A 16,522-nucleotide genomic window follows, 5' to 3' on the forward strand; every position below is an offset into this window, starting at 1 on the left:
ATATTGCAAAAGTAGAAATATGCCTAAATTCTCTGTAGTGACGGCAGGAATAAATGTTGCCAATAGCACTGTATACGCCGAATATTCGCAAGGTTTTTGTTTTTGCGAATTTCGTGAGGTGGTCCCTATTTGTGAATTCAAAAATAAGTAAAAAGATTAACTCTGATGCCAACATAAATGCAATGTTCACACATACAGTTCTTCGTTCAGTACTGTACTACACAATCGCAAATTCGACCACTTGCAAAATTGGCAGGAAGTCCTGATAAGCGAAAAATTAAGACTCGCTAAATACATGGTGTATACACGAACTAACCTGTCGTTTGCAATGGGGTTGCAGGAGTAATTTTTTAGTCTCATAGCCGCCTTGACATCAAGATCCCCACTCTCCACCATCTGATTCAACTGGGTGGCCAACATGGCTGAATGGGAGAATGTGAAATGCAACAGCAAAAAAGTGTGCATCAGCCTGCCAGACTGGGTGCCCAGTTCACACACAAAAAATATCTTCCTCCAAGAAAAGTCAGAATGCATGACAGAGAATAGCATTGAACTGAAGCAAGCTATCAATTCAGGGCTTAATAAAGATATCTTCACTTTACACAAAATCTGATCATTATTTCATCTCTGAAGACAGTTGAATTTGTAACTGACAAAAAGAGATAGAAGACAGAAGTATCACACTTTATTTGTATTACACATACAAGAGCGCGTGATATTCATAGGTTCTATTAGTGAGTCTTGTTGGTCAAGTGAATTTGTTTTTGTGCTGAAATGTTAACACTAACATGGGTAAGTTACTGTACCTGTGCAGCTATTGACTCCATCTGAGAGAAGAAGTCTGTATCGGTCGATGGTCTTGCCACTGGGGGCAGCATTCATCTTCTTGCAGGCCTGGGAACAAAAAAGCGGAGATGTAGCTCGTCATTCCATGTTAGTCACGATGCAAAGGAAATTTCTCGGGTAGGAATCTGTGGACTATACACCCACCGTACTTAAGGAACACTGAAACACTATGGAATATGAGTGTGGGATGCATACAGGTAATCTGATTCTAAAAGGGGACATCTGAAAGTGATATTCTGAAGCCATGTTTTCAAAGGAGAGAAATAAAGATTTTTCTTGACAGCCTGTGGATGAAGGATGTGGGAAATGTTTAAAAGACGGCAGGAAATCCTTCAATGTTGATACCTAATGGCATGACACACACTTTACCTTTTAAATATAGGCACCCTACCTGCTGTGTGTGTATTTTCTTCCACATTGAGGTACCTGGTACTCAGTTTTCCATATGTTGCTCTTCAATACAAATAAAGAAACAATCAAACAACAAACAAACAAAAAATCCCCTCCTCACCCCCAAACAGAAAAAAAAAGAAAAAACAAAAAAGAAAAAGAAAGAGAAAGATCTCACTTACCAGCAACTGAAGGATTGGTGCTTGCACATGGTCACCTTTGAAGATGGCCTACAAAGTGAGAACAAATAAAACTTTGAAGTTATCACCAGTTAAATGTCACTGCTTTTTCTTATGTGTCGTTCTAATGAATCCTTTTCTTCATTTCCTTTTCAACCTGCATAATTCTTTCTTTCCTTCCCAATTAACTTTGCTTTTATCCAGTTTTGATTCATCTCTCATTCTACTTAGAATTTGTAAATTCTACCTAGCTCTAGTGCTTGTCTGTTTTCAATCTATATATTTTTCTCTTTGCTTTCCTCTTTTCTTTTCAAACATATCTACTTCTCCCTTGCTTTCCTTTATATTGTCTTTTAGTGAACTCTCTATTTCGTGAACCTTTTGTTTCATTTTTCTAGGTTTAAAAAAAAAATCTTTACTTTTATTTCGATCCTTTCCCCATTTTCTTACATTAATCCTAGCCTTTAAAAAAAAAAGGCTTTATATTTTGTCACCCTTGTATTACATATGACCACATTTTTCACAATCTTCTTTCATGCACACACACACACACACACACACCCTCACACATGATGCACATGCACACACACACACACACGAGCAACCTTAATCCTCAATCAATCGCTACCACGACTCTGTACACAGTAACTGGTACAAGCTGAGAAAGGCAGAAAAAAGTAGAAGAACTTGCTCTGCTCTGAACGCTGTGAGATAGCTAGACCCTACATTCAGATCAATTACGCGTTGCGGGGCTTGCTGCCGTAAACGTGTTTTGTACACTGTGCTTGCTGCCGTAAACGTGCTTTGTACACCGTGCTCTGCTGTCTGATCCTGTGCAATGCAGCTATCGCAGAGCGAACTATCGTTAGAATCTAATTAGCTTGCGCATGTTTGGAGATCATATTTTGACAAACAGGTGCGAAAGTATCTGTTACCAGTGTTAGTGTTACAGAGATCCGTCCCAGTGCCTTTTTATGTTTTTTTGTAAAAGTTACAAATTTCATATCTCCATATGATATATATACTTGGGTGACCCGCACCTCGTCATAGTTAATGTTTGCGCATATTTGAATCACATTTCGCCACTGAAATTCTTTGAAATCCAACTCACATACAGGAAAAATGCTGAAAATTGCAATGGAATCACATGTTCACTGATCGATATCGAAAATTTGCAGCTATCGTCGTCAAACGCGAACGATGCGAAAAAGTTGCACGCTGAGGAAGGGGCCAGCAACTCGTCACCCGCGCTCCCATAGACAAAGCACGTAAAAGACATCGTGCGGGTGACCGTGATGCTCCCATAGACATACACGTAAAAGATGCGTGCGGGGACAGTGGTGATACTTATATAACACGTATTCCGATTAAATTTCAGATTTTCGCGAAAAACTATTCGGTTTTCACCACAATTTGCTTGGTTGTGGTAGCCCTGCCAAGTTTAAAGCGTAGCGAACACAGTCCCGGGCATAAATTTTTGTTTAGTGCGCTTAAAACAATTTTAAGCGGGGTGACGCCACGGTATTCGGGCCCCTGACGAGGTGCGGGCACCTCGCTATACTAATACCAAACTTTAAAAAAATTTAAAAAATAGGCAACTAACCTACATTACATCTATCTATAGATCTAGTACATTCATCAGGCACATTTGTTTGACTTGCCAATGGGCAATGGCAATGCAATGCTGTCATCAGATCATACTCATTGAACATTCATACATACAACTGTAGCCAAACTGCAAAGTTGCAAGACCCAGCCCAGTCACCACCACCATTGCACCAACGGTATCAAAACAACATCAGGATCTGGGGCATTTTCACTAATTTTACGTGTGTGACATACCTCAAGACATGCAGAAGTTAATAAGTTGTTCATTTTGTGTTGCGCGTCTTTTCATTTACTTCTTCCACCAAGACGTTCTTGCTTTTCAAGCCCAGCTCTCCCCCAGCAATATAGCAGTCACAAGTTGAAAATACCTTTCTTCAGCATTCATTCGCGCTTTATACACGTTACGTACGTGCACACAGTACGTACACACGTAACACCAGCGCAGTGACACTTCAAATCGCTCCCGCCAAGTGGCGCGAATTCAACTGCGGCAAGTCCAGTCACGATCAACGCAATTTGATTGTGCGCGCGTCGCGAGTGCACGTTTATAGAATTGGCCACGCACTGTAACAGAAACAGAAAGGAGTAGTCTTGAATTCTGTCCCGAATAGGTAGAATTTCTAGCGACAACAGTTTCATCGAATTTTGGGTTCTTTTATGTTTCATTTGGGCCTAGGCCTATTTTACATAAACTACTCAGAGCATCTTATGATATATCAAGCCAAAATAGCAATCATCAATAGTGGAGAACTTCGATAGCCTTGTACTAAAAACAACTCCAAATTTCATCAGAGTACACAAGTATCATGTCCTGAGAATATGTGGAACATTTTCTTCAACGGGGAAGCTACTAGGCCTAAATCTTTAAATATATACTATTTATTTAACTCTATTTAGTTAACTCAGCTACTTTAAAGACCATGGTTTCAAAATATATTCTCCCAAATTGAGTCCAGCCTCAGTGCCGCCACCTCCAGTTTAAACTCCGCTTGGGGTCTTTTGGAGGATCACAGTTTGTACCAAGTATTGTAAGATCACAAACCTCTTTGTTCTATTTTTCGCCGTCGACACTGTCAATGTCCCTATATAGCTTCTTTTTTTGGGGGGGGGGGGGAGGGGGGGGAGGATGTTAGGACATTATGTGAAATTAAGTTCCTCAAATTTTTCTTAACAGGATCACGTGCATTAAAAATTCACTTCTTGATTAAAACATAATTATCATGCAAAAATATCGTTCCCATATGGCTGTTGAGACACCATATGGAGAGATTGTCAAATTTTCCTGAGTAATATATTTACCAATCTATTGGCATGTATCCCGTATAAAACACTACAGGCCTTCGAACACCTCAGTCTAGGATACAATTACCATTTAATTCAGTAATACGAGGCCTGAGAAAAAGTAGGACCTCATTATCACATCCACCCGGATGTAATCCACCCCAAACATAAATAAGATCCAAAAGAAAGAGAAAAATATTCCTTACAACCAGCACGATACAAAAATGACAAAAATCACACAACAAGAAATAATGAAAATATGACACCTTGAAATTTCACTTGTTTTTTTTTTGGAAAACATGTTTGACCAGTCCTTATGAATATTCAAATGAGCGAGTGATGTCATACCTCACATTTAAAAAAAAAAAATGTATGTTATAAATGAAATTCGGAAAAATTGTTATTTCGAAATACAAGTATTATAAAAGCCTATTCTCATACCACTGATTAACAGACAAGTATTTGTTCTCTTTTATTTTTAGTAGTTTTAAGACAAGATTTCAGGATTTGTAAATTTGAAATATGATTTTTTTTTGTCATTTCTGTCACGAAATGAATAAGAAATTGTGAGAGCATATGGCATGGTCAACTTGCTCATAATATTTATAAAGACTGGTCAAGAATGTTCAAAAAATGAAATTTCAAAATGTCGTATCTTCCTTTTTATATTTCTTATCCGATTTAGTGTCACTTTTGTAACTTTCTGTAGGGAATATTTGTCTCTTTCTTTTGAAGTTTATTTATTTCGGTTTTGGGGTGGATTTCCCCTTTAATGGCATTTTGATTGGATTTGGATCCGTTTTAGTGACTAACGTATAACTGCCTTCACAAAGCAAGAGTGCTACGATATGCAATGAGCCGCGCAAACAAAGTTTCTATATTTTCTCGGTCTCAAACCGTATCACTCCATCACCTTTGTTTTGACTCTTTTCCATCTATTATACAGTATAGAGTATTTGTTGTTTTGATGTTAAGAGACGTTATCGATACTTCTCGTTGATCGTGTTTTAACTTTTTGCGAGATTATCTAATGAGAAACCACTTATGAAATGCTAATAATGATGATGCATGGTGATGATGATTATCATGAAAACCATAAAAGAAGTGATGGTGAAAACAAGATGATGATGATGGTGATGATGATGACAATGACGATATAACTTCTTGTAATCACAAAAAATAATAGTGCCGTACAGAGTCAAAAATTTGTGGTCAAAGAAATATCGTTCGATTCGGGTGCTGTTCGTTATTCCGAAGGTTCGCTATTCCGAAGGTTCGTTATTCCGAAGGGTCGTTAGAAGAATAGGTATTGGTATATAGATAGAGTGGCGTATAGATAGAGTTGGGGGCTTAATCCCTTGCTCTGGGGGGAAGTCGTAAAAAGAGATGAGGGTATGAATGGGGTGCGATATGAAAATATGATGGTAGTGAAAGGGGAAAAATATAAGGGTAATGGAGTAACGTGTCAGGTGTATGAGAAAGAGTTGATGGTTGTGATTGTTGACAAACTGTGAAATTATATCAGTATTTTATTGGTCAAGTTGAAGTTTGACATAATTTGTTCACATCGTTTATAGCGTGTTGTGTGAAAGGTGGGAGAGCAAGGAAATACGTGAAGAATGATGGTAGTTACGTTCAAAGATAGAATTGATTATGATGGGAGGGGGAAGCTGTGGTTGTAAAGTGTATGAATAACTTGGGTAATGTGGAGGGAGGAAACATCAGAACTACAGGTGATATGTATTGCATTTGTAGAGACGACAATTTTGACAGTGATTATTTTTTATTAAGGAATTTTCAGTTGGTGATAGCAGACAATGATAAAAATATTTGCTGTCCATGGTGTGTGGGATCAGTGCTTTGGATGAGGAATAAGAGTATTTTCACAAATTTAAGACAAATTACTACGAACAAGGATGATAGCTTGGCAGCTTTGCCATATGAGAGCATGAGTGCAGACTCAAGGAAGCAGAAGAAAAGAAAACAAACATGCATACAATTTACAGAGGCGGTGTAATGGAATTTACATTGGTACATTTCTGAAATATGTGAGCTTCTATATGTCAGTATCCTTGTTGAGTGATGTATATACATATTTTTTCAGAGTAGCGGTATTTCGGCTCAAGCACGACAATAGATTTACAAATCTAGACATGTTGCTGTCGATTTATATACTACATGATTTGACATTATGAAAATTGTATGGACTTCCTCTTTAAACACAGTCTATAAGCTGGCCCAGAAGATCGTGAGCACGCGATATTTGAGAGAGTCATGAAGAGCAGTTTGATTTGACTTTGTTTAGTTTTTTTTTGTGCATTGTGAATGGTCTGGTACGACAAAAAATGTTGCTGAAGTGTAAATTTACATGCCGTTTATGCAAGACTGAAGAATGTACCTCGAACTGACGAAATGATTGCACAGCAATAACAGAAACGCACACAAATAACACGTCTGTGGCGACTTTTTATTGTTTTTGTTTGTTTGTTTGTTTGTTTTTTGTTTCGTTTTGATTTTTGTTTTGTTTTTTGTTGTTGTTTTTTGTAGACGTAACAAATTCGACTGGCACGATTATAAATGCTACATAAAAGTCTGATATAGTCGCAGTGTACGATAAATACGGTAAATTGCAAGACGCAGCTGGTCCGAGCAAGTTTATATTTTTGACTTCCAGTGTACTCAAAGCACTGGCCAACAGCAACCAAATTATTGCATCGCACAAAAGTCATACAGCGAACATTGCGACTGTGATTTGGAGAAAGAATGTCAAATATAACGCGATGATGAAAGAAAAAGAATATTTTCAGAAGATAACGCTAACAACGAGTTTTGCAATGGACTGTTTGGTGATGAATCGAAAGTCGATTTTAGCGCACAGTTTAAACGCTACGGCGGGTTATTTTGTTCAAAAGTATCTATAAAGAATCTGTATAGCGCCAAATCTTATTTCTACAGGTAAAAAGATCGTGCCAATGTTTGTATTTTTTTTTAAATTAAACGCGCTTCGTCGACTCTATCATATTTCTGCCTATGCCTCTGGCTGATATACCAAACACATTTGTGCTGTTAGAGCTGAAACAAAGATATTTTTTGCATTGTTTTTGTTGTTGTTGTTTTTTGACACGAAAGAAAAAAGGGAATACAAAGATCCAATGTCTACCATAACAGAACTATACAATCTAAAAGTTTTGAGTAACAGAACCCAGGCATATTTGTCTTTTTTTATCGGTATAAGCCCTAGCAGAGAGGTTGCTTTCGGCAAGCAAAGTTGTTATGGGAGATGGGATTTAGGTTATCAGTGACTTAGACATTTTGTGTCACTGCTGCTTGCGATTTAGATCGCTCGTTATTGACATTACTAAGAGATTCCGACGATATTGCCATACAGACCTTTACAAAATGCTTCACTATAGCTGCTGCGTGTTATTTGGTGTAAACACGCAATGTAATGCCAAAAAAGAATGTAGGTTTGCTCCTACCTGAGGGTAACGCCTTCGAGATATTCAGACGGGGAAGCCAGTCGTGGAGTGGTTTCAATACATCAAGAAAATGGAGAACATGTACATAGGGTATGCGCAAAACCAAGATGAGATGGGAAAAAAGTGAGGGTATGAGAAAACAGAGAGACAAAAGTGTGGTGGTAGTGAATGTGGGAAAGATATATTGTATATAGGTAAACGTCAGGCGTACGAGATATATAGATATGATGCTAGTGATTGTTGGTAAACGGTGAAAATGTGACGGTATTTCATAGGTAAAATTGAAATTTGACAATCTTGTTCACATCGTTTATATAATGGGTCGGGTGAAGGGGAGAGAGCATCGACTGGTGTGATTTGTTGCTGAGTTAGGAAATACGTGAAGAATGATGATAGTCACGTTGAAAGATATCGTTGATTACGATGTTAGGGTAAAACATGTGTGCGGAAGGGTATAAAATAACTTGATAGTGAGTAGGAGAATTGTTCAGAACTACATGCAATTGCTGTAGAGGCTCCTATATTCGACATTATTACTTCGTGACCGGTGAACATGGTCGTGTCTTCAACTTCGTCATACGCAGGTACTCATCGTGTAGCAGCTTTTCTAGAAAATCGTGCGTGTCAGATGGCAGAAAATGCTTTTAAGGTAAGATGCAAGAAGCAATTTTGCTGTTTGTATTGTGGATATCATGTCGTAATGATCGAGTGTTGGCAATATTTTTGATGATGTCCGTAACGTTAAAGTTGATATTGAAAGCATAATCATGATGTTGAGTTGAGTAATGATGATTGTGAGACATGATAATGCAGTTTAGGTAAAATACGTAGTATCTGAATATGTCCATACGGTGGCAATGTTAAAGTTCAGGAAAAAAAATGCCAATGCCTGAATTTATTTTTGTCGATTTTGTTTTTAATGTATTTTAGTGGTAGCAAGTCGAAATAAGTTTGATTTTACAAAATGAATAAAAAAGCAGACACACAAGGAACGAGAACATTGACTTTAGAACTAGAATATGAAGTCCAAAAATAGTGGATGAATTGTGGGAGAGGGGTAGATTTGAAGCGTTCTGAGAAAAAACCCAGAATAACTGAAGGTAGTGTGGAATTAGTGTACTTACGGTTGCTTTCTTCGCCATGCATTATTATAAACTGCTTTATAACAGGATGCTCACACAAAAGTGAAAGCGAAAAATCATCGCCAAGAAAGACCAACGTTGCCTTTCCCAACCTGGGCTATTGAGACGGGGAAGACGATGAAGGGAGTTGTTTGACAGATGAAGGCTGAGCGGAGGCAAACACGACAGCAAAATCGCAAGTCATGTTTTCGATGTGGAAAGGAGGAAGACTGGAAGAGGGAATGCCCAGATAGACTGAGAAACAAGAACACGCAGGTACGAAATTTGATAAACAGTGTCTCTGTCAGACCCCGTTAGGTTTCACAAAATCGTGTGCAACAAGAGAATCATAACGCGCGATTTCAAAACTGTACCGTATTGTCAAACCTGGATATCAATCGAGTTTCTTGCATTACATTTTTTGGATTACATAATAAGTATATACTTTCGGGAATTTCAATTTGCATATTGCGATGATGGAGACTTTAATGTTGATATCTTACAAGGGACAGAAGAGTATATCGTAGTGAAATGATTTTCTGTGAATATCGTTAGTTTTATTATAATAAACCTGTCACATTAAAGCAGGTAGTGGCGTATCTTTGACAAGATTTCGCGATGATTATTATTATTTTTTTTTTTTGGTCGGTTTTCGTAAATTTATTTTATGCAAACTAAGAGAAATATGCTAGTTACGTTACCTTCGTGTATTCTTTGCAACTGTACAGTTTAACTCTGCCTGTCTCCATTTCACTTTAAGAGTTACTGTAACGCTCTTTTGTGCTAACGCCCCCCCCCTTTTTTTACAAAATAATGTGATGTATTGGAAACGAATTTGATGAATTGCACATTAATAAATGGTGTAGTGAATGCTTTCGTGTTGATATCGAATCTGTGATAGTTTTGAACGCCAAATTTTTGTCCAATATGACAACAATCAGTTGTAACTAATGGATGAGATGTCGGTACATTTTGTTGAAGTATGGCAAAACTCTGTTTGATGTAGTCTTATTTTTTTGTTTGTTTGATTTTCAATCTGTCAGGATGGCTGGATATCCCACATTTAGCTGTACTATAGAACTAGCAATTCGCCTAATTTTTCTATGACAAGATTGATTAGGCCTATTATACGGGTATTTTGTAGTAAAACAAAACAAAACAAAACGTGTCCAAAGTTGACTTAAATCTCTCTAATGTTAGTATGATGAAACGTCGAAATACAGGAGAAATAGTAATGTCCTTCATTCTCGTCTATGGTGTGTGACGAATGTTTTTTTTTTTTTTAACACTGTATTGGTTTACAGTTGTACGGTTGTTTGTCACGAGCATCACGTTCACTAGCATTTCTTAACGATAAAAATATTTGATAAGTCATCAGAATGCGTTGGTACTTGGAGAATCAATTTGATAGTTGATATGTGTGTCACAGCATACCTCTGTGTTGTGAATGTTTGAATATGCATTCATTAAAGCGTGCAATGTGTATATGAAGTGACAACAGAAAATGAACCACTTTGAAAAAAAAAATAACATTCAAACGTGATTTATTCATCGTTCATTAAACATATTGTATACAAAAGAATTACGATCTGAAAAAAAAATGTCTTCTCCTTCTGACTGATATGATAAGCTTATGGTGCATGTCATGTATGTGTGTGTGTGTGTGTGATGCGTGACTTATCTTACACAAGGTGTTTGTGTGCGAGAGGTGTTTGCAGCATTCTATCATGTTATACTGACGTAAATTACGATATAAAGTAAACGTTTGCAGTAACGTTTAGATACGTTACAAATGTCTCGTCACAGATATTTTATGTACGTACATAAAAGATTTAGATGCAATCGATAACAAACATTAAATAATTTACAATCATAAACAAACACAGATGCGCATAAATACATGTTGCGGTAATTTTGCAGTTAGAAGTGTGCTGTGAATGTAGCCTGAAAGAAATCGGAGATAAGATAAATGAATGCGCTCTGTGTCTGACTCTGTGCGAATATTGTGTGAACGACTAGCATGGTTGAAAAAAAAAAGTTATTACTCATCCTTTAGACTTAACTTTGTACTCGTCAATACTTTTCAAAAATTGAGAGCGAAAGAGACATGTATGTGGAGTAGAAGTGCGTTGTGTTTCCGATTAAACCAATCGTTGACTTTTTGTTGTTGTTTTGTCGATTAAATCAATTGTTGATCTTTTTTTTGTCGTCACTCTTAAAACAAACCCGTTCCAATCAAAACCAATTCGTTCTTCGTGCTATTACCTAAAGAACGTTTGACAACATGAAACGACATATCAAATAAAACCTTCAAATATCAAACACACTGTAACAACTTACGAAATATTTCGATCGTTATAAAAATGTTAGTGAACGCGATGCTCGCGACAAACAACCATACAGACTGTTATTTAATCTATGAATATTCGTCCTTTGATGTTTTCTATGTACGTACAACAAAGATTTAGATGTAATCGATACAAGCACTAAATAATTTACAATTATAAACAAACACATGTGCGCATAAATACATGCTGCCGTAATTTTGCGGATAGAAGCGTGCTGTAAATTTTGCCTGAATGAAATCGGAGTAAGATAAATGAATGCGCTCTGTACCTGACTCTGTACAAATATTGTTTGAATAACTAGCGTATAGTTGCCAAAAAAAAAACAAAACAAAAAACAAAACAAAACAGTTATTACTGATCCCTTAGACTTACTTCGCACTCGTTAATACTTTTCGAAAATTGTCTGAGAGTGAAAGAGACATGTGTATGTGCATGGAGTAGAAATGCGTTGTGTTTCCATTTCAACCAATCGTTGACTTTTCGTTGTTGTTTTGTCGATTAAATCAATGGTTGACTTTTTTGTTGTCACTCTTGAAGCCCGTTCCGAACAAAACCAATTCACATTTCATGCTATTACCTAAAGAACGTTTGACAAGATTAAACGTAATATCAAATAAAAACTTCAAATATCAAACAAATTGTAATAACTGACGAATTTTTTTGATCGCTAAAAAAGTGTTAGTGAACGTGATGTTCGCGACAAACAACCATGCAAACTATTACAAGAATATTCGTCTTTTCATGTTTGACGATTATTCTTAATATTTTGCATGGTTGTCCTTCATATATAAGGACATATATTTCTCCTGTATTTCGACGTTTCATCATACTAACATTAGAGAGATTTAAGTCAACTTTGGACACGTTTTGTTTTGTTTTGTTTTACTACAAAATACCCGTATAATAGGCCTAATCAATCTTGTCATAGAAAAATTAGGCGAATTGCTAGTTCTAGTACAGCTAAATGTGGGATATCCAGCCATCCTGACAGATTGAAAATCAAACAAACAAAAAAATAAGACTACATCAAACAGAGTTTTGCCATACTTCAACAAAATGTACCGACATCTCATCCATTAGTTACAACTGATTGTTGTCATATTGGACAAAAATTTGGCGTTCAAAACTATCACAGATTCGATATCAACACGAAAGCATTCACTACACCATTTATTAATGTGCAATTCATCAAATTCGTTTCCAATACATCACATTATTTTGTAAAAAAAGGGGGGGCGTTGCACAAAAGAGCGTTACAGTAACTCTTAAAGTGAAATGGAGACAGGCAGAGTTAAACTGTACAGTTGCAAAGAATACACGAAGGTAACGTAACTAGCATATTTCTCTTAGTTTGCATAAAATAAATTTACGAAAACCGACAAAAAAAAAAAAAAAAAAAAAAATAATCATCGCGAAATCTTGTCAAAGATACGCCACTACCTGCTTTAATGTGACAGGTTTATTATAATAAAACTAACGATATTCACAGAAAATCATTTCACTACGATATACTCTTCTGTCCCTTGTAAGATATCAACATTAAAGTCTCCATCATCGCAATATGCAAATTGAAATTCCCGAATAAGAAGTATATACTTATTATGTAATCCAAAAAATGTAATGCAAGAAACTCGATTGATATCCAGGTTTGACAATACGGTACAGTTTTGAAATCGCGCGTTATGATTCTCTTGTTGCACACGATTTTGTGAAACCTAACGGGGTCTGACAGAGACACTGTTTATCAAATTTCGTACCTGCGTGTTCTTGTTTCTCAGTCTATCTGGGCATTCCCTCTTCCAGTCTTCCTCCTTTCCACATCGAAAACATGACTTGCGATTTTGCTGTCGTGTTTGCCTCCGCTCAGCCTTCATCTGTCAAACAACTCCCTTCATCGTCTTCCCCGTCTCAATAGCCCAGGTTGGGAAAGGCAACGTTGGTCTTTCTTGGCGATGATTTTTCGCTTTCACTTTTGTGTGAGCATCCTGTTATAAAGCAGTTTATAATAATGCATGGCGAAGAAAGCAACCGTAAGTACACTAATTCCACACTACCTTCAGTTATTCTGGGTTTTTTCTCAGAACGCTTCAAATCTACCCCTCTCCCACAATTCATCCACTATTTTTGGACTTCATATTCTAGTTCTAAAGTCAATGTTCTCGTTCCTTGTGTGTCTGCTTTTTTATTCATTTTGTAAAATCAAACTTATTTCGACTTGCTACCACTAAAATACATTAAAAACAAAATCGACAAAAATAAATTCAGGCATTGGCATTTTTTTTCCTGAACTTTAACATTGCCACCGTATGGACATATTCAGATACTACGTATTTTACCTAAACTGCATTATCATGTCTCACAATCATCATTACTCAACTCAACATCATGATTATGCTTTCAATATCAACTTTAACGTTACGGACATCATCAAAAATATTGCCAACACTCGATCATTACGACATGATATCCACAATACAAACAGCAAAATTGCTTCTTGCATCTTACCTTAAAAGCATTTTCTGCCATTCTGACACGCACGATTTTCTAGAAAAGCTGCTACACGATGAGTACCTGCGTATGACGAAGTTGAAGACACGACCATGTTCACCGGTCACGAAGTAATAATGTCGAATATAGGAGCCTCTACAGCAATTGCATGTAGTTCTGAACAATTCTCCTACTCACTATCAAGTTATTTTATACCCTTCCGCACACATGTTTTACCCTAACATCGTAATCAACGATATCTTTCAACGTGACTATCATCATTCTTCACGTATTTCCTAACTCAGCAACAAATCACACCAGTCGATGCTCTCTCCCCTTCACCCGACCCATTATATAAACGATGTGAACAAGATTGTCAAATTTCAATTTTACCTATGAAATACCGTCACATTTTCACCGTTTACCAACAATCACTAGCATCATATCTATATATCTCGTACGCCTGACGTTTACCTATATACAATATATCTTTCCCACATTCACTACCACCACACTTTTGTCTCTCTGTTTTCTCATACCCTCACTTTTTTCCCATCTCATCTTGGTTTTGCGCATACCCTATGTACATGTTCTCCATTTTCTTGATGTATTGAAACCACTCCACGACTGGCTTCCCCGTCTGAATATCTCGAAGGCGTTACCCTCAGGTAGGAGCAAACCTACATTCTTTTTTGGCATTACATTGCGTGTTTACACCAAATAACACGCAGCAGCTATAGTGAAGCATTTTGTAAAGGTCTGTATGGCAATATCGTCGGAATCTCTTAGTAATGTCAATAACGAGCGATCTAAATCGCAAGCAGCAGTGACACAAAATGTCTAAGTCACTGATAACCTAAATCCCATCTCCCATAACAACTTTGCTTGCCGAAAGCAACCTCTCTGCTAGGGCTTATACCGATAAAAAAAGACAAATATGCCTGGGTTCTGTTACTCAAAACTTTTAGATTGTATAGTTCTGTTATGGTAGACATTGGATCTTTGTATTCCCTTTTTTCTTTCGTGTCAAAAAACAACAACAACAAAAACAATGCAAAAAATATCTTTGTTTCAGCTCTAACAGCACAAATGTGTTTGGTATATCAGCCAGAGGCATAGGCAGAAATATGATAGAGTCGACGAAGCGCGTTTAATTTAAAAAAAAATACAAACATTGGCACGATCTTTTTACCTGTAGAAATAAGATTTGGCGCTATACAGATTCTTTATAGATACTTTTGAACAAAATAACCCGCCGTAGCGTTTAAACTGTGCGCTAAAATCGACTTTCGATTCATCACCAAACAGTCCATTGCAAAACTCGTTGTCAGCGTTATCTTCTGAAAATATTCTTTTTCTTTCATCATCGCGTTATATTTGACATTCTTTCTCCAAATCACAGTCGCAATGTTCGCTGTATGACTTTTGTGCGATGCAATAATTTGGTTGCTGTTGGCCAGTGCTTTGAGTACACTGGAAGTCAAAAATATAAACTTGCTCGGACCAGCTGCGTCTTGCAATTTACCGTATTTATCGTACACTGCGACTATATCAGACTTTTATGTAGCATTTATAATCGTGCCAGTCGAATTTGTTACGTCTACAAAAAACAACAACAAAAAACAAAACAAAAATCAAAACGAAACAAAAAACAAACAAACAAACAAACAAAAACAATAAAAAGTCGCCACAGACGTGTTATTTGTGTGCGTTTCTGTTATTGCTGTGCAATCATTTCGTCAGTTCGAGGTACATTCTTCAGTCTTGCATAAACGGCATGTAAATTTACACTTCAGCAACATTTTTTGTCGTACCAGACCATTCACAATGCACAAAAAAAAACTAAACAAAGTCAAATCAAACTGCTCTTCATGACTCTCTCAAATATCGCGTGCTCACGATCTTCTGGGCCAGCTTATAGACTGTGTTTAAAGAGGAAGTCCATACAATTTTCATAATGTCAAATCATGTAGTATATAAATCGACAGCAACATGTCTAGATTTGTAAATCTATTGTCGTGCTTGAGCCGAAATACCGCTACTCTGAAAAAATATGTATATACATCACTCAACAAGGATACTGACATATAGAAGCTCACATATTTCAGAAATGTACCAATGTAAATTCCATTACACCGCCTCTGTAAATTGTATGCATGTTTGTTTTCTTTTCTTCTGCTTCCTTGAGTCTGCACTCATGCTCTCATATGGCAAAGCTGCCAAGCTATCATCCTTGTTCGTAGTAATTTGTCTTAAATTTGTGAAAATACTCTTATTCCTCATCCAAAGCACTGATCCCACACACCATGGACAGCAAATATTTTTATCATTGTCTGCTATCACCAACTGAAAATTCCTTAATAAAAAATAATCACTGTCAAAATTGTCGTCTCTACAAATGCAATACATATCACCTGTAGTTCTGATGTTTCCTCCCTCCACATTACCCAAGTTATTCATACACTTTACAACCACAGCTTCCCCCTCCCATCATAATCAATTCTATCTTTGAACGTAACTACCATCATTCTTCACGTATTTCCTTGCTCTCCCACCTTTCACACAACACGCTATAAACGATGTGAACAAATTATGTCAAACTTCAACTTGACCAATAAAATACTGATATAATTTCACAGTTTGTCAACAATCACAACCATCAACTCTTTCTCATACACCTGACACGTTACTCCATTACCCTTATATTTTTCCCCTTTCACTACCATCATATTTTCATATCGCACCCCATTCATACCCTCATCTCTTTTTACGACTTCCCCCCA

At 36.9% G+C, this 16,522-nt stretch overlaps 1 protein-coding gene across 1 annotated transcript in view; it reads right to left on the reverse strand.

Annotated features, from left to right (window-relative positions):
* The window catches only part of LOC139732974 (replication protein A 70 kDa DNA-binding subunit-like), a 38,586-nt gene extending 35,241 nt beyond the window's left edge, over nt 1–3,345 (reverse strand). Inside the window, exons 1-4 of the mRNA XM_071643811.1 lie at nt 3,258–3,345; nt 1,419–1,466; nt 807–894; nt 317–422 (exon numbers count right to left, since the gene is read on the reverse strand). Coding sequence (XP_071499912.1) covers nt 317–422; nt 807–894; nt 1,419–1,466; nt 3,258–3,290 — 275 coding nt within the window. The 5' untranslated portion in view covers nt 3,291–3,345. The remainder of the gene's footprint in view (nt 1–316; nt 423–806; nt 895–1,418; nt 1,467–3,257) is intronic.
* Nucleotides 3,346–16,522: the final 13,177 nt, after the last annotated feature.

Source organism: Diadema antillarum, unplaced genomic scaffold (assembly GCF_040938485.1).
Source record: "Diadema antillarum isolate AM-2024a unplaced genomic scaffold, OU_Dant_1.0 seq00000459_RagTag, whole genome shotgun sequence".
Lineage (NCBI taxonomy): Eukaryota > Metazoa > Echinodermata > Echinoidea > Diadematoida > Diadematidae > Diadema > Diadema antillarum.